General features: G+C 52.4%; 1 protein-coding gene across 1 annotated transcript in view; it reads left to right on the forward strand.

Annotated features, from left to right (window-relative positions):
* The window catches only part of LOC116956768 (alkaline ceramidase 3-like), a 49640-nt gene that overhangs the window by 20141 nt on the left and 5974 nt on the right, over nucleotides 1-23525 (forward strand). The window contains exons 2-8 of the mRNA XM_032978555.2: nucleotides 2434-2544; nucleotides 2710-2762; nucleotides 4590-4642; nucleotides 6789-6870; nucleotides 12289-12324; nucleotides 15274-15332; nucleotides 21599-21700. Coding sequence (XP_032834446.1) covers nucleotides 2434-2544; nucleotides 2710-2762; nucleotides 4590-4642; nucleotides 6789-6870; nucleotides 12289-12324; nucleotides 15274-15332; nucleotides 21599-21700 — 496 coding nt within the window. The remainder of the gene's footprint in view (nucleotides 1-2433; nucleotides 2545-2709; nucleotides 2763-4589; nucleotides 4643-6788; nucleotides 6871-12288; nucleotides 12325-15273; nucleotides 15333-21598; nucleotides 21701-23525) is intronic.

Consider the following 23525-nt stretch of genomic DNA (forward strand, 5'->3'; position numbering starts at 1 on the left):
TGAGCAGAGTGGACCCTCCAATTGACTGCTCGGTCGCAATTGCAGCTGTCCAAACGCGCTGCTGTCTCTCCGGCGAGTGCTGGACGGCCGTCTTGTAGCTGCCGCTGGCGTGCTTGAGCGTTTGTGCTTTCGCTGCGTTGTGCCCACCTGAAGAAAGGACGCTTGTTAATTTTTTGATTTAAAGCTTTCGTGACTGCAGTGATTCATATTCTTGGTTCTTTCGGTAAAGTCACCACGTAGAAGGGAAATAATAAAATATATATAAAACAATAAAATTCTCACGACGTTTCGACTGTAACACAAACAGTCGAAACGTCGTGATAATTTGATTGTTTTATATATATATTTTATTGCTTCCCTCCAACGTGACTTTACCGAAAGAACCAAGAAATAAGGACGCTTGTGTTGCGCCCGAAACGTTGTGATTTAATTTAGTGTTCATTTATTTAGTTTTTTTACCTACGTGACTTTAGCGAAAAAAAACAAAGAGCATGAATCCTTGCAGTCACGAAAGCTTCAAATGTCGAATTGTAGCTAGAAGCTTCGAGACCTGACAGTCCTGCTCCCCGTCGTCGCTAGCCGGTCGCCCAAGGACTTGAATTGAACGTGCCGGGAGATGTTGTTCCTTTCATGCAAGACGCCTGCAGGCGATTTCTTTTATTGTGGAGAAGCCGTTTCTGAGCAGCCTCTACGCAATGCTTGACAGCACGGGACCATGAATCCGATAGCAAGGAAACCAAGGACGATTGGACGTATCGTTCTGCTGCAGCCTTCGCCCCGCCTTCACAGCCGTCCAGATGTTCACGTCTTCTTCCGCCCGCTCTGCCGTTGAGGACTTGTTAACCCATGGCTGGGGGCTTATTATAATGGAGGCCTATGCTTGCCGTGTCACAGCACCATCAAAGGGTACATGGCTTTTCAAGAGGAAAAACCATTGCACTCTGAGGTCCTAACCACACCGTGGTGGTGCTATCGCTGTTTGGTCCACGACTGCGCATTCATCAGGGTTGCCCCTGCTTATTTAGCAGCTATCCTTCACGGAAGGTCGGTCCACTATCCCGCTACCTGCGGACACGCTGGGCAGCAGTGCAGCGCTGCTGAGTAGTCACCTGCCCATAGTGGCTGCCCCTGTGTGTCTCTGTGTGTAGGGAACACGCTGAGTGAGTAACCTGCCCATGGTGGCTGCCCCTGTGTGTCTCTGTGTGTAGGGAACACGCTGAGTGAGTAACCTGCCCATGGTGGCTGCCCCTGTGTCTCTGTCTGTGTGTAGGGAACACGCTGAGTGAGTAACCTGCCCATACTGGCTGCCCTGTGTCTCTCTGTGTGTAGGGAACAAGCTGAGTGAGTAACCTGCCCATAGCGGCTGCCCCTGTCTCTGTGTGTGTGTAGGGAACAAGCTGAGTGAGTAACCTGCCCATGGCGGCTGCCCCTGTCTCTGTGTGTAAGGAACACGCTGAGTGAGTAACCTGCCCATGGTGGCTGCCCCTGTGTCTCTTTGTGTGTAGTGAACACGCTGAGTGAGTAACCTGCCCATAGCGGCTGCCCCTGTCTCTGTGTGTGTAAGGAACACGCTGAGTGAGTAACCTGCCCATGGTGGCTGCCCCTGTCTCTCTCTGTGTGTAGGGAACACGCTGAGTGAGTAAACTGCCCATAGCGGCTGCCCCTGTCTCTGTGTGTAAGGAACAAGCTGAGTGAGTAACCTGCCCATGGTTGCTGCCCCTGTGTCTCTCTGTGTGTAAGGAACACGCTGAGTGAGTAACCTGCCCATAGCGGCTGCCCCTGTCTCTCTCTGTGTGTAGGGAACAAGCTGAGGGAGAAACCTTCCCATAGTAGCTGCCCCTGTCTCTGTGTGTAAGGAACACGCTGAGTGAGTAACCTGCCCATGGTGGCTGCCCCTGTGTCTCTCTGTGTGTAGCGAACAAGCTGAGTGAGTCACCTGCCCATAGCGGCTGCCCCTGTCTCTGTGTGTAAGGAACACGCTGAGTGAGTAACCTGCCCATGGTGGCTGCCCCTGTCTCTGTGTGTAGGGAACAAGCTGAGTGAGTAACCTGCCCATGGCGGCTGCCCCTGTCTCTCTGTGTGTAGGGAACAAGCTGAGTGAGTAAACTGCCCATGGCGGCTGCCCCTGTCTCTGTGTGTGTAAGGAACACGCTGAGTGAGTAACCTGCCCATGGTGGCTGCCCCTGTGTGTCTCTGTGTGTAGGGAACACGCTGAGTGAGTAACCTGCCCATGGTGGCTGCCCCTGTCTCTGTGTGTGTAAGGAACAAGCTGAGTGAGTAACCTGCCCATGGCGGCTGCCCCTGTCTCTGTGTGTAGGGAACAAGCTGAGTGAGTAACCTGCCCATAGTGGCTGCCCCTGTCTCTGTGTGTAAGGAACAAGCTGAGTTAGTAACCTGCCCATGGCGGCTGCCCCTGTGTCTCTCTGTGTGTAGGGAACACGCTGAGTAACCTGCCCATGGTGGCTGCCCCTCTTCTCTCCGCGCCATTCTGCGCTCGAGCCCACATGGAGTGGAGGTACCTGGTGGCGCACGTTGGGATCTCAGGTACCCACGGACACACGGGAAGGACACAGAGAGAGACATGGGGGGGGGGGGGGGAAGGTGACAGACACAGGCACGACGTTGGTGACGATGGTGATGATGTAATGGCGATGATAGTGATGATGTTGTGATGACGGTGATGATGGTGATGATGTTCTGTTGCTGTAGTGGTCGGGATCGGCTCGTGGTTTTTCCACATGACCCTTCTGTACGAGATGCAGGTGAGACTCGCTCACCGATACACTCACCCATTCACTCGCGCAGATTCACTCGTTCACCTAGTCACTCAACTATTAATTTACCCACCCATCCACTTGCTCACACGCACTCTCACCTATTCACTCACTTATTCATTTACCTACCCATTCACTCGCTCAGAGTTCCAGATCCGACGCGCGGATAGCCAAAATCGCGGATGGCCGGTTCGTGAATAACGAGGCAATATACTATCGGTGTCTGTTTGGTGTCTGACCATCTTAACGCCTCTTCTGTGTATGCCGGAACGGGTGAAGCCATGTTGTTTTTGTATCATTCATTGAATCTGTTAGTTGTGCACATAGCAGCATCATCATCACCATCATTGCCCGTGTAGAGGCACTGCCTTTGTGTGAAAGACACAACGGCAGAAAGATGTCTGGGGTTTGATCTTCAATGAGGCTGCTCGTGGTCCACCCTAACCCGCATCATCCACTGCACAAACCATGGCAGCAGCAGCAGCGGATACTTGATTCGCTATTTTGTATTTGACGCAGCTAAGAAGGCCCCACTGAGGTGCTGTGTCGCTCTTTGTCAGAAGCTACCTGGCCATCACAAACGATAGCAGCTCGACCAAGTCACTCATCATCATCATCGTCGTCATCCCGTGGACATTTCTAGGAGTAGCCAAATACTCTCAAGCGGATGCACAAATGGGAAATAAAAAAAACGCTCCAGGAGTGGCGGTGACTGCGGCCATCCAGAAAAGAGAATGCACAGCACAGCTGAACGCCGAGTCGGAGGCTTTCGTGACCCCAATCTTGTCCTCAACAGAGGAGGTGTTTTTTTTGGGTTAGACCGTGTTTAATATAAACGTGCGTTGTCAAAACCCTCCACCACCCGACACAGCCAACGGGTAAGGTGTGTCACGTGAACAAAAACGCGCAAATTAGTTGCTAGTACAGCACTAACAGGTGCGTTGGAGAGTAAAACCACGACAGCGTTTGCAATTCGAGTACTGTGACGTTTCGCCGGTGATTACGACAACCAGCCTCATCAGGCGATAGCCAGATGAGGCTGTCACTCTCCAACACACGGGTTAGTGCTGAGTTATTAACGAATTGGCACGTTTTGTTCACGCGACAAACCTCACAAAGAATTGGCTGTGGTCGGGTGGTGGCAGCTTCAACGACACATTTATATTCTTAGCTCTTTCGGTAAAGTCACGTTGAAGGGAAACAATAAAATAATAAAATATATAAAAAACAATAAAAATTCTCACGACGTTTCGACCATAACACAAACGGTCATCATCAGGTGTGAAAACCAACGGCAAGAAACATTTGAAAGAAGCGGCGGTTAGCATTAATTTATTTATTTATAAACGGTGTTTGTATTTATTTTTAAAACGGTGTATTTATTTATTTATTTTAAAACGTTAGCGCCACAGGCAGCGATTTGACAGTTTATTTAGAAGGACGAGTCCATCTATGTTCTGAAAAGAGGAGGGGGGGAGACGAAAAATTAATGTATGCTGTCTGAAAGCCACCGTAAGCGTGAACAATCAATTAAGACCTGAAATGGTTTATCAAATCCTTCCAATGATTGCTAAGCCAGAATCCATCTTCTCGGTTGAATTTGTCTCTGTGCTTGTATATGTGGATAGCGTCATAAAACATTTATATTTGGGCGATGTAACCCAAACGCCTCTATTGCCGTACGTCACGCAATTACGCAACACCTGATCCACAAATACGAAGGGGGTGAAGTTCATGGTGATGACGACGTGAATGTTGATGTGTATGGTGATGATGTTTATGGTGATGATGTTGATGTCGGTCATGTTCTCCTAGCTGCTGGATGAGCTACCCATGATCTACACGTGCTGCGTCTTCGTGTACTGCCTGTGAGTACTGTATACACTGTGAACAGCCTGCGAGCACTGCACATACTGTACAACCCGCACACGGGGAACTGTACACACTGTACAAACCGCCTCTGGGTACTGCGCACTACCCGCGAGCATCGTACGTACTGTACAACACCGTATGCGAGAACTGTACCAACATTGCTCTCGAAGGACGTGGTGGGGGGCGACGGTCATTTCAAATCCCAGTCTCGTGCCGCGCGGAATGGCGCTAACGGCGACGATGGTTACTGTTGATCGTCCGCCCACGCCGTCGCAACGACACCGCGCGGAGGGGCCGCAAGCGACCGGACATCGCGACACGTTCCGTCGGGAGGATCCGGTGGTCGTCACCGCCACCGCCACCACCACCGTCTTCGTCATCGGCGGCCATCGGCGGCCATCGGCATCGGCGTGTCTGAAACCCGCGGCGACAATCCATTCATTCTGCAGCTCGGTTGGGGGGGAAAATGGCATCGCTGCTGCTTCTCTTCTCCACGGACTGGCGCCCAATCCGAGCAACGAGCACAAAGAGGATGGAGAAAGCGGCGCAGTGGCAGCGGCTGTCACCGAAGAGGCAATCGCTGCTTAGCAGACACACGAGGGAGGAGGAGGGGGGAGGGAGGAGGAGGGAGGGGGGAGGGGGGAGGTTGTGGGGGGAGATTGTGGGGGGAGATTGTGGGGGGAGATTGTGGGGGGAGATTGTGGGGGGAGATTGTGGGGGGAGATTGTGGGGGGAGATTGTGGGGGGAGATTGTGGGGGGAGGTTGTGGGGGGAGGTTGTGGGAGGTGGTTGTGGGGGGAGGTTGTGGGGGGAGGTTGTGGGGGGAGGGAGGTTGTGGGAGGAGGGAGGTTGTGGGGGGAGGTTGTGGGGGGAGGGAGGTTGTGGGAGGAGGGAGGTTGTGGGGGGAGGTTGTGGGGAGGGTCGAGACTCCTCGCCTGCAGAGCCACCGCTGCAGGCCTGCCAACTGACCACGTTGTCGAGCCGTCTGGCCGGGGAGCGCCCAATGCACGGCTCTAAGTTGTCACGGAATGACATCGGCAGCCACGTTTTTCGAAAGCGATGCCCAAGGAGCAGCGGCCTCACACCACGACGTCATTGCCACAACGCAGTGACCCTCCCCTCCACCCCCCCACCCCCGTGCCTCCGTGGCGCGTCGCGAAGGGTTCCGCTGCACTGCGACCGCCCCATGAACCGGTCGACCCGGGGGTCTGTGCACGCCTCTCGCGACGTTCTTCGCTAATTGTCCATTCTGTTATCGTGCTCCGCCGATTGTCCACGCGGCAAAATCTCTCGTTGAGCGAGGGGTCTGCTGCCCCCAGGCCGGCGTCAAAAAGGAGCGGTCTAACGCCGCTCACGACAAAAAAGTTGCCCTGAGTCAACGTGAATATGCATGGAGCGAGAACCCGCCGAACATCGTGCCCAATCTCAAACGTGAGTACCACATCAGAGGTCACGGAGCGCCTGCGTCTGGAGCGGTCGCGATGTCGCCACGTCGCTGCCACGGGAAGATTCAACCCCGTTGCAGTCAGCGTACCGGAGGTGCCACAGCGCCGATAACCTCTCCAGAGACCGGTGACCTCTACAAGGTCACCGGTGACCTCTACTGAAGATCACCGGTGACCTCCACAAGATCACCGGTGACCTCCACAAGATCACCGGTGACCTCTACAAGATCACCGGTGACCTCTACTGAAGATTACGGATTACTTCTGCAAAATCACCGATGACCTCTAGAAGATCATTGATGACCTCTACAAGATCACGGATGACCTCTACTGAAGATCACGGATTACTTCTGCAAAATCACCGATGACCTCTAGAAGATCATTGATGACCTCTACAAGATCACCGATGACTTCCACAAGATCACCACTCACCTCTACAACATCACGGATGACCTCTACAACATCACTGATGACCTCTACAACATCACGGATGACCTCTAAAGCATTACGAATGACTGGTGTACTGTGTACACTGCCTGTGAGTGCTTGTTGATGATGATGGTGATGATGATGTTAATGATGTTGATGATGATGATGTTAATGATGTTGATGATGATGATGTTAATGATGTTGATGATGATGATGTTTATGATGGTTTATGGTGATGTTGATGATTATGACGGTGATGATGTTGCAGGTTTCTCAGCTTTGAGAAGCCAAACTTCATGAATGTTCCATTCATCCTCACTCTGGTGGCATTCAGCTGCCTCGTCACAGGGGTGAGGACATCACTAACATCAATATCAGCACCATCAACACCGCCATCCACGTCACGAACATCGCCATCAATAATGGCATCGACATCGCCATCACCATCAACAACATCACCATTGACATCGCCATCAACATCGCCAGCAACATCGCCATCAATTTTACCATCAATATCGCCATCGGCATCACCATCAAAAAATTACCATCAATATCGCCCTCAACATCGCCATCACCATCAACATCACCGTCATGTTCCAGCTTCAACAGCAGAGTCTCCAACTCCTCCTCAGACTGAGCAGCATTCATGAGATCATCAGCATACATAGCATGGGTTGACCAATAGGGAGGCATCCCTTTATCGCACCCAGGCATCGATCAGCTTCCAATTGTATCCGCGCTAGATGGACATTCCTCCAGTGCAGCCACGGAAAGATTCTCAAACTACGCAGTCAGAGAGATGTTGATTAGTGCAGGGGCCAAGATGGCATCCCTGTCGCAAACGCAAGGTGAACAGGGAATGGCTCCGACTCACGGCCACGTAGCTTTACCAGGACCTGCCCATCATCATGAAGGCCCTTAATGATTGTGAGCAGAGAGTCCGGAACCCTGGAAGAATTAATAAGCCAGAGAGCTGGCCTATTGATGGTATCATAGGCCTTGACCAGGCCAATAAAGCAGAGATGTCGATCCCTCTCCAGCAGCAGATGGAGAGAGAATATTGTGTCTGTGTAGGACCACCCCAGCCTAAAACCACATTGGGGCCCCGAAAGCCTCTCCTCAGTGTGCCTGGCAAGGAGCTTTTGAATAATCCCTGCCAGGACCTTTCCCGGAACACTGAGGAGGGAGATGCACCGGTAGCTGTTAAAATCAGAGCTGCCCCCCTTCTTAAAGAGGGAGACGACCAGGTCATCCTTCCAATCCTGAAAAACCAATCCTGTGGTCCACACATTTGTATTAATCTCACATAGGGCAGTCTGCACACAGATGCCACCCTCCCTCAGCATTTTGCTTGGGAGTCTCTGCCCAGCACTTTTCCATGCTCTCAAACTCTGGATCGCCCCTCATACTTTCTCAACAGATGACACCTCAGCCAACCACTCAGAAGGGTGGCTACTTCCTCCAATATTTGAGGCACGGCAGCCTCAGCAGGGTCACATCCCCACCGTGCCCCGTGATGTTGTCTGGGCTGAGGGAATTCCCCTCCCCCAAGACCTCACAGAAATGGTCAGCAAACCTGCAGACTTTTTCCTGGGGGTTGGAGATCGGATCAAAGTTCTTTCCCTGAATGATGGTGTGTTGCCAAAAGTTACTATTTTGATGTAGTTAATGAGTGATTTGTGATCGCCAGCTACGGATGCAGATTCCATATCCTCAGCCAGCCACCACCACCACTCATCCTATAGCGCCTCATGGCTCTACGAACCTCCGAGTGAAGGCTGCGGTAAGCCTCCTCATTTCGATGTTCGGTGCTGTAGATGGTGGGAGTGGGCCTGTCGCTTCCTCTCAGCCAACCAGAACACCTCCTCTATCAGCCGTGGGTCTCTGGAGAGGTTTGGACTGCGTGCCCAACACAGCCAATGCAGCTGCGTGAGCCACAGTCCTAAACCTCGCCCATTTCTTCTCGGCATCAGGAGGCGAAGATGCCAACCCCCAGCTGACGAACCGGCGCTGGAAGCCCACCCCCAATTTCCTCCCGCCGTGGAAAACGCCTTCAGCGCCGGCGGCAGGCGTTGCTGGACGCTGGCGGCCGCCGTGGGTACCGGGATCCTCCGCGCCCACCAAGACGTCGCCCGCCGGAAGCGTTCACAGCGGCGATGCCGCCGGCACCAGCCGGTTGGACGCCGTCGGCCCCGGGAGCGATGTGGCCCCCGGCGGCCGCCACCCGCCACGGCGGGGTACGTGTCTTCAGGCGCGTATCCATTTTCACGGGAGAGACATCGGAGACGGATCTCGGAGGCGACACTTTTATTGGTGCAACACTCGGCGGTACAGCCCCCGACTCACTCAGGGCAACGGCCCTTATATCGCCACTGCCGGGGTGAGGTTCTGCCTCCGGGCTGAAGAGCCCTAACATGGGACCACGACTCTGGGTCCTCCGGCTACGGGCGCCTAGGGGAGGCTACGCTAACCCGCACCCTAGCCAGGGTGCGGGTTTCCGACTACTGGCCCGCTCGGACCCGGCCCTCACAAGGACGTCGGGCCCGGGGGTTGCCAGGGTCTCACCACTGAGCCACACAGAGTCCCGGCCCTTACAAGGGCAGCGGGGCTAGGGGTCCCAGGGTCCTATCTAGCTGGTCTTCTTGCTTCTGTCTTGGACTGGCCCCGGACCCTTCCCGGGGTCCGGCTTTTATACCCAGCACCCGTACGTCAGCCCTGGCTCCGCCTACCTTCTAGAGAGTTCCAAAGGGGGCTCTGAGGGATCCCAGGACACCCCGCAGCCCCCCACCTGCCCTTGGGCCAGGGATATAACGACTGCCCCTGCTGGACCCTGACTGCCCCTGCAGGTAAGTATACACAGCCCATCGATATCCCTGCACAAGTAATGATGACATTTTTGCTTGAAACCATAATTGAGCCGAGAGCAGGCCAATGCGGATTTGAATGGAGTCCTGGGTGTACACCCACCCCCACATTAAGTATTGCAGGCGCATCTTAAGGTGACAAGCCAATGGTCAGTGGGCAGATCAGCTCCACGGTAGGTCCTGGTGGGCTCGCATCCGCTGGTCCGTCACTATGTAGTCCAGCAGATGTTCTTGCTTGGACCCGGCATGCATCCATGATGTTGTGTGGATGCGCCGATGCCAGAACAGCGTGTTGGTAATTACAAGCCCATGGGCTGCACAGAAGTTTAGTTGCCTCGTAGCGTTGTGTTTGAGCTGATCTGGCCCATGCCCTCCAATCACTCCAGACCAGGTGCCAGCATCAGAACCTGCTCGGACATTAAAGTCACCCAACAGGATGACCCTATCCTGAGGGGTGTAAGTAACCACCACCACTCCTCGCCTCTGGTTGATGGGAAGGTGAGCCCACAGTTGCCTGGGGCTTAGCTTCCCACAAATCACCGCCACGCTCCCACACCCCTTCATTATTTTGTTCAGAAGAAGAGCCACTCCCTGTTGTTTGGCAGTCTCCTGCCCCAAGTAGAGGACTGTCCACCCCTTCATCTGACTGGAGCCAGAACCGGTCCACTGGACCCCTCTGTATTCTACACACAGATCCAGGCGGTACCGGTCCAGCTCCTGAAGAGGAGTGGCAGCCTCTACTCCACAGTGAGCGTTTGGACATTCCACGTGACCACCCACCGTAGTTTCCTGCTGTCTCTGAAAGAATCGCGAGGGGAGAGGTATAGACCTCGACAGAGAGGCATTGGGTCTCTGTGTGTCTCTGTGTTGTCTCTCACTGTGTGTCTCTGTGTTGTGTGTCTCTCTCTGTGTGTCCCTGTTTTGTCTCTCTCTGTGTGTCTCTGTGTTGTCTCTCTCTGCTTGTGTGTCTGTCTGTGTGTCTCCGTGTCTTTGTTTTGTCTCTCTATCAAATTTAGTTCTACCTGATGATGGTTGCTTGTGTTGCAATCGAAACGTCGCTCTTTATTTCGTCTTTCTTTCTTTCTTTCTACGTGACTTTACCGAAAGAACCAGAGAGTCATTCCTGCAGTCACGAAAGCTTCAAATCAAGTTTGGGAGGGGTATTGTCTGGCTCCACCAAATGTGGTTTGTCCAGAAGATGTCATAGATGCCTGTCCCAAACATATTTACGTATATACGTACATACGTACGTCCACCCAGGGAATCCGGGACAAGCTTATTTTGGTGTTCACCACCACGATTAATCGGTAAAGTGATTCAAAAATGGCGGGGTTACCAGCCCCTTGCATACTGTAATGGAGCACACACACACACGCATACACACAAATTAACACAGCGACACATAGCCACACGCAGAGATACACAGGCAATCTCTTTGAAACACTTAACAGCAATTGAAACACCGCACATACTTCTACAGACGTATGCATTACACGCCTCGCCCGAACTGACTTAAATTAACACTTAGCCCACCACCGCCCTCGGCCGCTTAAATATAACCACAAGGCAAAGACGAGAGGGCGAGTGACGTCACCACACCTGCGCCTCTATTTAAGGAACGAAACAGGTGGACTTCTCCACCAATCTGGCTGTCGCCTGATGAAGCTGGTTGTAATTGCTGGCAAAGCATCCTACTCAGACGGTAGATGTTTGTGGCTTGGTTCTCCAACACACAACCGGTTAGTGCTGTACCAGTGACGAATCGGCACGTTTCGTTTACGTGACAAAGCTTACAATTTGGCTGTGTCGGGTGGTGGAGGGTTTAACGACGCATTGATACTGTGTAGGAACCTCCTGGGTCACTACACCAGCAGCAGCAGCCCGCAGGGGATTATTGTGGCCGTCCGTCCGTCGTGCATCCACAAATGGGAGGGGCTGGGTGGGGAAGGTGGGGAGGGGTGGGTCTGGGTGGGGAGGGTGGGGAAGGGCTGGGTGAGGGGTGGGGCTGGGTGGGGAGGGGCTGGTCACCCCGTGGTGCCCCCCTTATAAAACTCAACGTTTCACCAACTCACGCCGGCTTGTGCCCGCCCTCACAGTGGGGCATATTGTGCGGAACGCACCACCACGTGGTGCCGCCGTTGACCCTGTCCATTGACCGACCAGCAACCCAACGTTCCTACCAGCAGCTCCCTCTTCTTCAGCGGTCGAATCCAATAGACCTGCATTGTGGATGATATTGGTCGCGAAAGCCGACTTGGTAAGTATCCCCGATAGCCGTAACTTTGAGCGAGTAGCACCACTGGAGGCCGGCACGGCACACGAGGGGGTGGGCGGCCAGGACCACAGCAGTAGCGATGCTTGCCCACTGCACCACAGACTGATTTGGGGCCTAATCGACCTAGGGGAGGCCCAGAATTCGCCACTGGTGTTGGTGGCCTTGAGCGGGAATCGAACTCAGGTGGCCGGGTTTGTGGTGGAGTGCGGCACCAACCCGGTGCCCTACATCACCACAGACACTCGCACCACTCACCACTCATCACACTCACCACACTCATCACTCACCACACTCATCACTCATCACTCACCACACTCGTCACTCACCACATTAACCACTCACCACACTCATCACACTCACCACTCACCACGCTCATCACTCACCACTCACCACACTCACCACTCACCACACTCACCACTCACCACACTCACCACTCATCACTCACCACACTCACCACTCACCACACTCATCACTCACCACTCTCATCACTCACCACACTCATCACTCACCACACTCATCACTCACCACTCACCACACTCATCACTCACCACATTCACCACACTCACCACACTCACCACTCACCACACTCACCACACTCACCACTCACGCAGCTGTCTGTGTCCCTGCAGATTTACCTCCTGTTGAAGGATCCAGTGTTCCATCAGGTGAGGACCTTCACACGGCTGGTGGTGCACCTAGCCTGGCACTGGGGATAACACTGATTTTATTGATCTTGATGTCTTCAAGGGCGATGTTTATGGTGCGAGTGTTGGTGATGTTAATGATTGTGGTGATGTTGCTGTAGGTGATGTTGATGGTGGTGGTGATGTTGGTGGTAATGATGTTGATGATATTACCGTAGATGGTAATGTTGATGGTGGTGGTGGTGATGTTGGTGATATTTGTGATGTTGGTAATGGTGGTGATGATGATGCCGATATTGATGGTGGTGTTGTTAATTCTGGTGATGTTGATGTTTTTGTTGATGAGTGGTGATGTTGGTGATCGTGATCCTGGTGATGATGATGTTGTTGAAATTGGCGATATTGATGATGATGATGGTGTGTAGGTGGTGGTGTTAATGCTGGTGATGATGATCATGATGCTGCTGATGTGAATGTTTTCGGGCCGGCTGCGATAAACGGGCGGCCCACTTCCAGCGTCCACAACACGCAACGTCCACGCGTAAGCAGGTTTAGTGTCGTCTTCTCTTGGAGGTTCGGAGAGCCGTGCCGTTCTCTGAATTGGGTCCATGGTCCAGACCTTCCTCCCCCACCTCCCGAGACCCTGGCTGATGGAGGAGCTGTTCCGGCTGGATGAGAAAGAGCGACAGGCTCACGCCCACCGTCTGCACAGCATCCCACGTCGGAGAATGAGGAGGCTTTACCGCAAGCCTTCGCTCGGAGCTTCGGAGAGCCGTGCGGCGCTGCACGGATGGGTGGTGGTCGCGGGTCGCTGAGGAGATGGAGAATGCCTCGTTAGCCCACGATCACAAATCACACTTTCATTGCATCACAAACGTAACTTGCAGCAACCACACCGATCAACATGCTTAAGGGAAAGAACGGTGATCCGATCTCCGACCCCCGAGGGGAAATCCCTCGGGTTCAAAAAACATCACGGGACAGGGTGTGGATGATCCTGCCGGAGCTGCTGTGCCTCAAATATTGGAGGAAGTAACCCCCCACAATGAGTGGCTGGTTGGTATCCCATCTCCTGAGATGGGATGCCCCCCTCTTTAAGAAGGGGGACCGCACAGACTGTAACAACTGCAGGGGCATCTCACTCCTCAGTGTGCCGGGAAAGGTCCTGGCAAGGATTATTCAACATCGCCTTGCCAGGCATGCTGAGGAGAGGCTTGCGGAGCCCCAATGCGGTTTCAGGAAAGGGCGGTCCTGCACAGATGCCATATTCTCTGTTCGTCTGCTACAGCAGAGGCATAGGGAATTCCAACAAGACCTACATCTCTGCTTTATTGACCTGGTCAAGGCCTATGATACCATCAACAGGCCAGGGATCTGGGTTGGTCTTCGTGCTTTCAGAGTCCCTGACTCTTTGCTCATGATCATTAAGGACCTTCATGATGGTGAGCAGCCCTGGCTAAAGCTACGTGGCCGGGAGTCAGAGCCATTCCCTGTTCACCTTGGGATGTCCTCTGGCCACTACACTCTTTTATATATTTTCGGCCAGGTAGTTCGAGAAGCTTTTAATGGCTGTACGAGTAGGATTTCCATCTGGTACAGATACTATGGGAGACGGATTGATGCCCAGGTGCGGTCGAGGGATGGCTCCCAATTGGTCAACCACGTTATGTATGCTAATGATCTGGTGATTGCTGCTCACTCAGAAGAGGAGTTGGAGGCTCTGAAGCTGGAGCTTGGCACTCAGAGGTAGGGTCTTACCACCAGCACCACTAAAACGAAGCACCTGCTTGAGTATTTGATGTTACCAAATGCTCCACCCCCTCCACTCCTCATGAGTGATGGAGCAGTTGTAGAGAGAGTGGAGAGGCAGTATGCTTATGACCAGCTCCGGTTTGGCAGCAAGAGGTCTCACTGAATCAGCCGAGCGGCATTATCCTTTTCATCAGCTGCATAACGCTGTGTGGAAGCTACCTGGTCTGTCGCTTTGCACGAAGCTTCAGGTCATCTCGACCACAGTCATGCCCTCCCTTCTATATGCTTGTGAAACGTGGATCTCTCTTATTGAACATTTGCGCCAATTTGAAACATTTCAGCTGGTCTGCCTACGATCCATCCTGGGTTTAACCAGCAGGCTGGATTGTGTGAGGAACTTAAAAATCCTTGAAAGATCTGGACACAGTCTCATCAGTGAGCTCCTCCGGCAGGCAAGGCTGCGCTGGCTGGGTCATGTAGCCCGCATGCCCAGCCACCGCATGCCGAAACAGCTTTTGTTCGTCCGGATCGAGGGGGCTAAACGGGCGCGGCACGGGCTAGAGAAGAGATGGAGTGATGCGGTATAGAAGGACGTGGAGCTGAGTGGACTTGCCGATGACTGGTACCAGCAGTGTCAAGATCGGCCTCTGTGGAGGAGGCTCGTGAAGGACGCTGCTTCTGGGCAGTTGGAGGCAGTCGCCATCCAACAACAACGGAGGGCGGAGGAGCGATGCTCACAACAACGAGTGGAGCGCCGGGCAAGCTAAAACACAGCAGGTTGGCACAGTAGGGGGCACAGGTGGTGGTTCATCTGCCAGTCGTCTCAGCCAGTCAACCCATGACACCTGGGTCTGTCCCGTGACCTTCTGTCAGCGAGCCTTCGAAGCTTCACGTGGCCGCAAAGTGCACCTGGCCTGGCACAAGCGCCGTGGTGACTTCACCGCTATTTAGTGGCCAACGGTGGTGGTTTTTGTTTGATGTTGCTGGGGGTGGTGATGAAGTTGCTGTAGGTGACGTTGCACTTGGTGATGTTGATGGTGGTGGCGATGCTGTAGGTGATGGGGGTTATGTTGATTGTGATGGCGGTAATGTTGCTGTACATTATCGTGGTAAAGTTGATGGTGGTGATGGTGGTCATGTTGATGGTGGTGATGGTGATTTTGGTAAATGGTGATGGTGGTGATGATGTTGGTGATGTTGATGTTGCTGCTGCTGCAGGTGATGTACGGGATGCTCGTCTGCTTCCTCGTCGTCCGTGGAGTCTACATCGCGTTCTGGTACCGAGTTCTCGTGATGCCGGTTGTTGTGGTGGTTGTTGTGGTTGTTGTGGTGGTGGTCGTGGTGGGCGTGGTGGTTGTGGTGGGGGTGGTATGGAGAGTCGGTTTAACACATCGGCTTTCACGGCCAGTATTATTCATAATAAAGGTTTTTGGATTCGATTTTGTATCGCAACCCGCCATCACCCGACACGGCCAATCAGTAATCAGTAAAAAAAAGTGTCACATTGGCAAAAGACAAAATAGTTGGCTACTTTAGCCCACCGGTGTGTTGAGAGTGAATACACGACATTTACAATTTGAGTCCGACGTTTCGCTGGAAATTACATCCACCATCTTCGGGCGATTTGCACTATTTAAGACCGGAAGCCGGTGGATGGCTTCACGATTCTGGCAAATCGCCCGAAGATGTTGGATGTGATTGCCAGCGAAATGTTGTACGACTCAAATTGTAAATGTCGTGGATTCACTCTTCAATACACCGGTGGGCTAAAGTAGTGAACTCTTTTGTCTGTGATGACGTTGCCGTAGGTGATGGTGGTGAAGGTGATTGCGATGATGACATTGATGGTGGCGATGTTGGTGTTGATGCTGGTGGTTGTGATGGGAGTGGTGTTGAGAGTGGTTGTGATGGGAGTGATGTTGAGAGTGTTTGTGATGGGAGTGGTGTTGAGAGTGGTTGTGATGGGAGTGATGTTGAGAGTGTTTGTGATGGGAGTGGTGTTGAGAGTGATTGTGATGGGAGTGGTGTTGAGAGTGGTTGTGGTAGTAGTGATGTTGAGAGTGATTGTGATGGGAGTGGTGTTGAGAGTGGTTGTGATGGGAGTGGTGTTGAGAGTGGTTGTGATGGGAGTGGTGTTGAGAGTGATTGTGATGGGAGTGGTGTTGAGTGTGGTTGTGATGGGAGTGGTGTTGAGAGAGATTGTGATGGGATTGGTGTTGAGTGTGGTTGTGATGGGAGTGGTGTTGAGAGTGATTGTGATGGGAGTGGTGTTGAGTGTGGTTATGGTAGGAGTGGTGTTGAGAGTGATTGTGATGGGAGTGATGTTGAGAGTGGTTGTGGTAGGAGTGGTGTTGAGTGGTTATGGTAGGAGTGGTGTTGAGAGTGGTTGTGATGGGAGTGGTGTTGAGAGTGGTTGTGGTGGGAGTGGTGTTGAGAGTGGTTGTGGTAGGAGTGGTGCTGAGAGTGGTTGTGATGGGAGTGGTGTTGAAAGTGATTGTGATGGGAGTGGTGTTGAGAGTGGTTGTGATGGGAGTGGTGTTGAGAGTGATTGTGATGGGAGTGGTGTTGAGTGTGATTGTGATGGGAGTGGTGTTGAGAGTGGTTGTGGTAGGAGTGGTGTTGAGTGTGATTGTGATGGGAGTGGTGTTGAGAGTGGTTGTGATGGGAGTGGTGTTGAGTGTGATTGTGATGGGAGTGGTGTTGAGAGTGGTTGTGATGGGAGTGGTGTTGAGTAGTTGTGGTTGGAGTGGTGTTGAGAGTGGTTGTGATGGGAGTGGTGTTGACAGTGGTTGTGATGGGAGTGGCGTTGAGAGTGATTGTGGTAGGAGTGGTGTTGAGAGTGGTTGTGGTAGTAGTGATGTTGAGAGTGATTGCGATGGGAGTGGTGTTGAGAGTGGTTGTGGTTGGAGTGATGTTGAGAGTGATTGTGATGGGAGTGGTGTTGAGAGTGGTTGTGATGGGAGTGGTGTTGAGAGTGGTTGTGATGGGAGTGGTGTTGAGTAGTTGTGGTTGGAATGGTGTTGAGAGTGGTTGTGATGGGAGTGGTGTTGACAGTGGTTGTGATGGGAGTGATGTTGAGAGTGATTGTGGTAGGAGTGGTGTTGAGAGTGGTTGTGATGGGAGTGATGTTGAGAGTGGTTGTGATGGGAGTGGTGTTGAGAGTGGTTGTGGTAGGAGTGGTGTTGAGAGTGGTTGTGATGGGAGTGGTGTTGAGTGGTTGTGATGGGAGTGATGTTGAGAGTGGTTGTGATGGGAGTGGTGTTGAGAGTGATTGTGGTAGGAGTGGTGTTGAGAGTGGTTGTGATGGGAGTGATGTTGAGAGTGGTTGTGATGGGAGTGGTGTTGAGAGTGGTTGTGGTAGGAGTGATGTTGAGAGTGGTTGTGATGGGAGTGGTGTTGAGAGTGGTTGTGATGGGAGTGGTGTTGAGAGTGGTTGTGATGGGAGTGGTGTTGAGAGTGGTTGTGATGGGAGTGGTGTTGAGAGTGATTGTGATTGGAGTGGTGTTGAGAGTGATTGTGATGGGAGTGGTGTTGAGAGTGGTTGTGATGGGAGTGGTGTTGAGAGTGGTTGTGATGGGAGTGGTGTTGAGTGGTTGTGGTTAGATTGGTCTTGGATGGTTGTGATGGGAGTGGTGTTGAGAGTGGTTGTGATGGTAGTGGTGTTGAGAGTGGTTGTGGTAGGAGTGGTGTTGAGAGTAGTTGTGATGGGAGTGGTGTTGAGAGTAGTTGTGATGGGAGTGGTGTTTAGAGTGGTTGTGGTTATATTGGTCTTGGATGTTTGTGGTTGGAGTGGTGTTGAGGTGGTGTCTGTGGTGGTTTTATTGTTGCTTTGATGGCGATGTGGTTCAGGAGCTCGATGCTCAATGTGGAGGTCCTGCAGCAGCAACAGCAACAGTTGCTGCTGTTTCTGCTGCTGTTGTTGCTGTTGTTGCTGCTGTTGTTGCTGCTGCTACTGTTGTTGCTATTGTTGCTGTTGCTGATGTTGCTACTGCTACTGTTGTTGCTGATGTTGCTGCTGCTGTTCTTGCTATTGTTGCTGCTGTTGCTGCTGCTACTGTTGTTGCTATTGTTGCTGCTGCTGTTGCTATTGTTGCTGCTGTTGCTATTGTTGCTGCTGTTGCTGCTACTGCTACTGTTTGTTGTTGCTGTTGTTGCTGCTACTGCTACTGTTGTTGCTATTGTTGCTGCTGTTGCTGCTACTGCTACTGTTGTTGCTGATGTTGCTGCTGCCACGACCAGAGGGCTTCATCAGAGACAGTTGGTGGAGTTTTGCCGTTCCTCCTCCATGAATCTCCATGAGTCTCTGTCTCCATGTGTCTCCGTGTGTCTCTGTGTCTCCATGAGTCTCTATGGATCTCTCTGAGTCTCTGTGTCTCCGTGAGTCTCTGTGTCTCCATGAGTCTCTATGGAACTGTCTAAGTCTCTGAGTCTCCATGAGTCTCTATGAGTCTCCATGTGTTTCTATGTCTCCGTGAGTCTCTATGCGTCTCTCTGAGTCTCTGTGTCTCTCTGGGTGTCTATGGAACTGTCTGTGTCTCTGTCTCCATGAGTCTCTATGGAACTGTCTGTGTCTCTGTCTCCATGAGTCTCTATGGATCTCTCTGAGTCTCTATGTCTCCATGAGTCTCTGTGTCTCCATGAGTCTCTATGGAACTGTCTGAGTCTGTGTCTCCATGAGTCTCTATGGAACTGTCTGTGTCTCTGTGTCTCCACGAGTCTCTATGGAACTATCTGAGTCTCTGTGTCTCCATGAGTCTCTATGGAACTGTCTGAGTCTCTGTGTCTCCATGTGTCTCTATGGAACTGTCTGTGTCTCTGTGTCTCCATGAGTCTCTATGGAACTATCTGAGTCTTTGTGTCTCCATGAGTCTCTATGGAACTGTCTGTGTCTCTGTGTCTCCATGAGTCTCCATGAGTCTCCATGAGTCTCTATGGAACTGAGTCTCTGTGTCTCCATGTGTCTCTATGGAACTGTCTGAGTCTCTGAGTCTCCATGAGTCTCTATGGAACTCTCTGAGTCTCTGTCTCCATGAGTCTGTGTCTCTATGTGTCTCAATGGAACTGTCTGAGTCTCTGTGTCTCCATGAGTCTCTATGGAACTGTCTGAGTATCTGTGTCTCCATGTGTCTCTATGGATCTCTCTGAGTCTCTGTGTCTCCATGAGTCTCTATGGAACTGTCTGATTCTCTGTGTCTCCATGTGTCTCTATTAAACTGTCTGAGTCTCTGTGTCTCCATGTGTCTCTATGTGTCTCCGTGAGTCGCTATGAGTCTCTATGGAACTGTCTGAGTCTCTGTGTCTCCATGAGTCTCTATGGAACTGTCTGAGTCTCTGTGTTCTCCGTGAGTCTCTATGGAACTGTCTGAGTCTCTGTCTCCGTGAGTCTCTATGGAACTGTCTGTCTCTGTCTCCATGTGTCTCTGTGTCTCCGTGAGTCTCTGTGTCTCCGTGAGTCTCTATGGAACTGTCTGATTGTACTGCCTCGTCTAATCGTTTTGTTTGCTTGCCCACCGTTGCACGACTGTTGTTGTCTTTAATTTTCCATTCATGAAGGAGGTCTGTGCATCCGCCTGGTGCTGCTCTGATGTGGTTGATGGTCACCCCCTAATGGAACATCTTTGCCGGTTAGAAACATTTAGGCTGGCCTGCCTACGATCCATCCTGTGAGGAGCTCACAAATCCTTGAACGATCTGGGCAAAGTCCCATCGGTGAGCTCCTCCGGCAGGCAAGGCTGCGTTGCCTGGGTCATGTAGCCCGCATGCCCAGCCACGGCATGCCTAAACAGCTTTTGTTCGGCCGGATCGAGGGGCCTAAACGGGCGCGGCACGGGCTAGAGAAGAGATGGAGTGATGTGGTACAGGAGGACGTGGAGCTGAGTGGACTTGCCGATGACTGGTACCAGCGGTGTCAAGATCGGCCTCTGTGGAGGAGGCTCGTGAAGGACGCTACTGGGCAGTTGGAGGCAGTCGCCCTCCAACAACAACAGAGGGCGGAGGAGCGACGCTCACAACAACGAGCGGAGCGCCGGGTGGCTAAAGCACAGCAAGTTGGCACAGTAGGGGGCTCAGGTGGTGCATCAGCCAGTCATCTCAGTCGTCTTAGTCAGTCGACCCGTGGCATCTGGGTCTGCCCCATGACCTCCTGCCAGCGGGCGTTCGACACTTCACGTGGCCTCAAGTTGCACATGGCCTGGCACAAGCGTCGTGGTGACGTCACTTAGTGGCGAATGACGGTTGTTGTTGTTGAATAGGTGGGTTAGTGGGTGAGTTAGTGGGTGAGTGAGTGGGTGAGTGAGTGGGTGAGTGAGTAGGTGGGTGAGTGAGTGGGTGAGTGAGTGGGTGGGTGATTGAGTGAGTGGGTGGGTTGGTGAGTGAGTGGCATGTCTTCGTGGATGAGGAATGTCAAAGCCAGGAGGTTGCGGCGATGTTTCGGTCCGGAATGAGGTGTTTATTTTGGACGTTTGTGTTATTCTACTCTGTTCGCCAGAGTTCTTCCAGATCTGGGTGAGATCCTAGGATGGTGACAGCAGCCCCAGCTACGAGAGACCAGGCTGGAGCAGCGTGACTGACACTGAGTGGATCAGCGATGGTTGTGGTAGTTGTGGTGGTTGCTGTGGTTGTAGTAGTTGTGGTTGTTGCTGCTGTGGTGGTAGGAGTAATTGTGGTGGTAGTGGCTGCTGTGGTTGTTGTAGTCGTGGTGGTTGTTGTTGTGACTGTAGGTGTGATGGTTGTGGTTGCTGTGGTTGTAGCGGTGGTGGTTGCTGTAGTGTCTGTGGTGGTGGTAGTAGTTGTGGGGGTGACTGTAGTGATAGTGGTGATTGTAGTAGTTGTGGTGGTTGTTATGGTAGTGGTTGCTATGGTGGTTGCTATGGTAGTGGTTGCTATGGTGATGGTGGGGAGAGATAGTATAGTGCTTGGCACGCTGAACTTTGAACCCGTGAACCCGATTTCGATTCCCGCTCATGGCCAACATCAGCGACGATTATCTGGACCGGTCCTGGGCCTCCCCTAAGTTGACGAGTACCTGGTGCGGTGTGTAAACATCGCCACTGGGGAGACAAAGGCGGCCGGGCGTGGTGTTGGTCACCCACCCCCTCGTGTGCCGTGCCGGCCTTCATAGGCGCTGCTACTCCCTAGTAGCACTTGCCCCAACAGTCTGTTAAGGCTATGCGGGGGATCTTTGTCTTTGTGCGTGGTCCAATGTCCTCCCGTGCCTGCGAACCCTCATGTTGTGGTTGTTGCTATGGTTGTGGTTGCTATGGTGATGGTGGTGCAGTGTGCTCCCGTGCCAGCGAACCCTCATCTTGTGGTTGTTGTGGTGGTTGCTATGGTTGTGGTTGCTATGGTGATGGCGGTGCAGGGTCCTCCCGTGCCTGCAAACCCTCATGTTGTGGTTGTTGTGGTTGTGATGGTTGCTATGGTTGTGGTTGCGAATGGTGATGGCGGTGCAGGGTCTCCCGTGCCTGCGAACCCTCATGTTGTGGTTGTTGTGGTTGTTGTGGTGGTTGCTATGGTTGTGGTTGCTATGGTGATGGCGGTGCAGGGTCCTCCCGTGCCTGCAGCCCCTCATGTTCTCCTCGCTCGCCTCCTTCCTCCTCGGCTTCATCCTCTGGAACCTCGACAACAACTTCTGCCCCACGTGGAGGTCAGGGGTCACCGGGTCACGAGATGTTAACTGCCTCGCCTGGCATGCAGAAGGTTGTGGGTTCGATCCCGACCCTCTGACGCCTGCATATCAGGAGTTTGTATTTCTCTCTCTCTCTCCCCGTAGTCGCGTGTTTGGCTGCTGCTGTAAATGTCCACGCGATGAGCCACTTGATCGAGCGATCATTTCTGATAGCCAGGCCGCTTCTGAACAAGAGCATAGTCGTCGTAACAGGTTCTTTCCCGGGGCAACAAAAGTGACCGCAACACTTGCGGTCAAAGTGCAAACAAAAAGACAACTGACAATTGATGCAATGTCCTTGAAATGGATTGGGCCACACCCGAGACAGCTTTTCTTCGAGCCTAGTCTCACGTTGGTGTTGGACCAGATGACGCCAAAAGGCGCACAACTCCAAGACTACGCACCATCAGAGTATTGAGAGCTCGGGGTGTAAGCATTTACATTCTGAGACCTACGTAACTCAGTGGGGCCTTGCGCGGTAAAATAAAAACATCGAGTTGCAGCTCACAGGGTCAGCACAGAGGTCAGACTGACATGGGGAATATTGAAGATGATGTTGATGATGTGGGCGAGAGGATACAGGTGATGGTGGTGTTGATTGTTGATGTCATGATCTTTGGAAGAACGTAATCAACTAGGCTATGCGCTGTGTGTTAACCGACTCTCTGTGTTGCATTGCATTACACTTCCTAATTACTAAATTTGTTTTCTCAAACTTCCTATTTCTCTCTCTACATGTTGCTGTGCTTGTTTGTTTATAAGTCCATTGTCGCTCCTCCAGCCGCTATGGGCAGGAATTCCACACAACTCTCTCATTGTTCTATGCGTGTTTGTTTATAAGTCCATTGTCTCTCCTCCAGCCGCTATGGGCAGGAATTCCACACAACTCTCTCATTTCTCTACCCCCCCCCCCCCCTCTCTCTCTGCCCCACCCCCTCCCCCTCTCTATTTAAGGCCTCGACACAGAGGCGTTGTCTTTCTGTTTGTTTGTGTGTCTCTCTCTGCTTGTGTCTGTCTGTGTCTCCGTGTCTGTGTTTTGTCTCTCAAATTTAGCGACCTTTGTAAGAGCGTAATCAACCAGGTAGGGTGTTGACTGTTGTGTTAGCCGACTCTCTGTGTTGTATTGCATTGTTTCTAACTTTGCTAGGTTTGTTTTCTCATTCATTCTTACCTGATGATGGTTGCTTGTGTTGCAATCGAAACATCGTATTCTGTTATTATTAAATTTATTTTCCTTCTATGTGACTTTTCCAAAAGAACCGAAGAGTAATTCCTGCAGTCACGAAAGCTTTGAATCAAAGTTTGAAGCGTCGTGATTTACTTTATTTTATACCTACGTGACTTTACCGAAAGAACCAAGGAGTATAGTTTTAGCTTTTATTTGGCCGGATAGAGGGGGCTGAACGGGCGCGGCACGGGCTAGAGAAGAGATGGAGTGATGCGGTACAGGAGGACGTGGAGCTGAGTGGACTTGCCGATGACCGGTACCAGCGGTGTCAAGATCGGCCTCTGTGAAGGAGGGTCGAGAAGGACGCTACTGGGCAGTTGGAGGCAGTCGCCCTCCAGCAACGGGGGGTAGAGGAGCGATACTCACAACGAGCAGAGCGCTTTGTGGCTAAAACACAGCAGGTTGGCACAGTAGGGGGCACAGGTGGTGGTGCATCTGCCACTCATCTCAGTCAGTCGACCCGTGCAGACCTGCAGGGTCTGTCCGGTGACCTCCCGCCAGCGGGCATTTGATGCTTCATGTGGCCGTAAAGTGCACTTAGCCTGGCACGAGCGCCATTGTGAAATCACCGCCACC

The sequence above is a fragment of the Petromyzon marinus genome, chromosome 67, assembly GCF_048934315.1.
Source record: "Petromyzon marinus isolate PM22_M1 ecotype Great Lakes invasive population chromosome 67, UKy_Petmar_22M1.pri1.0, whole genome shotgun sequence".
NCBI lineage: Eukaryota > Metazoa > Chordata > Hyperoartia > Petromyzontiformes > Petromyzontidae > Petromyzon > Petromyzon marinus.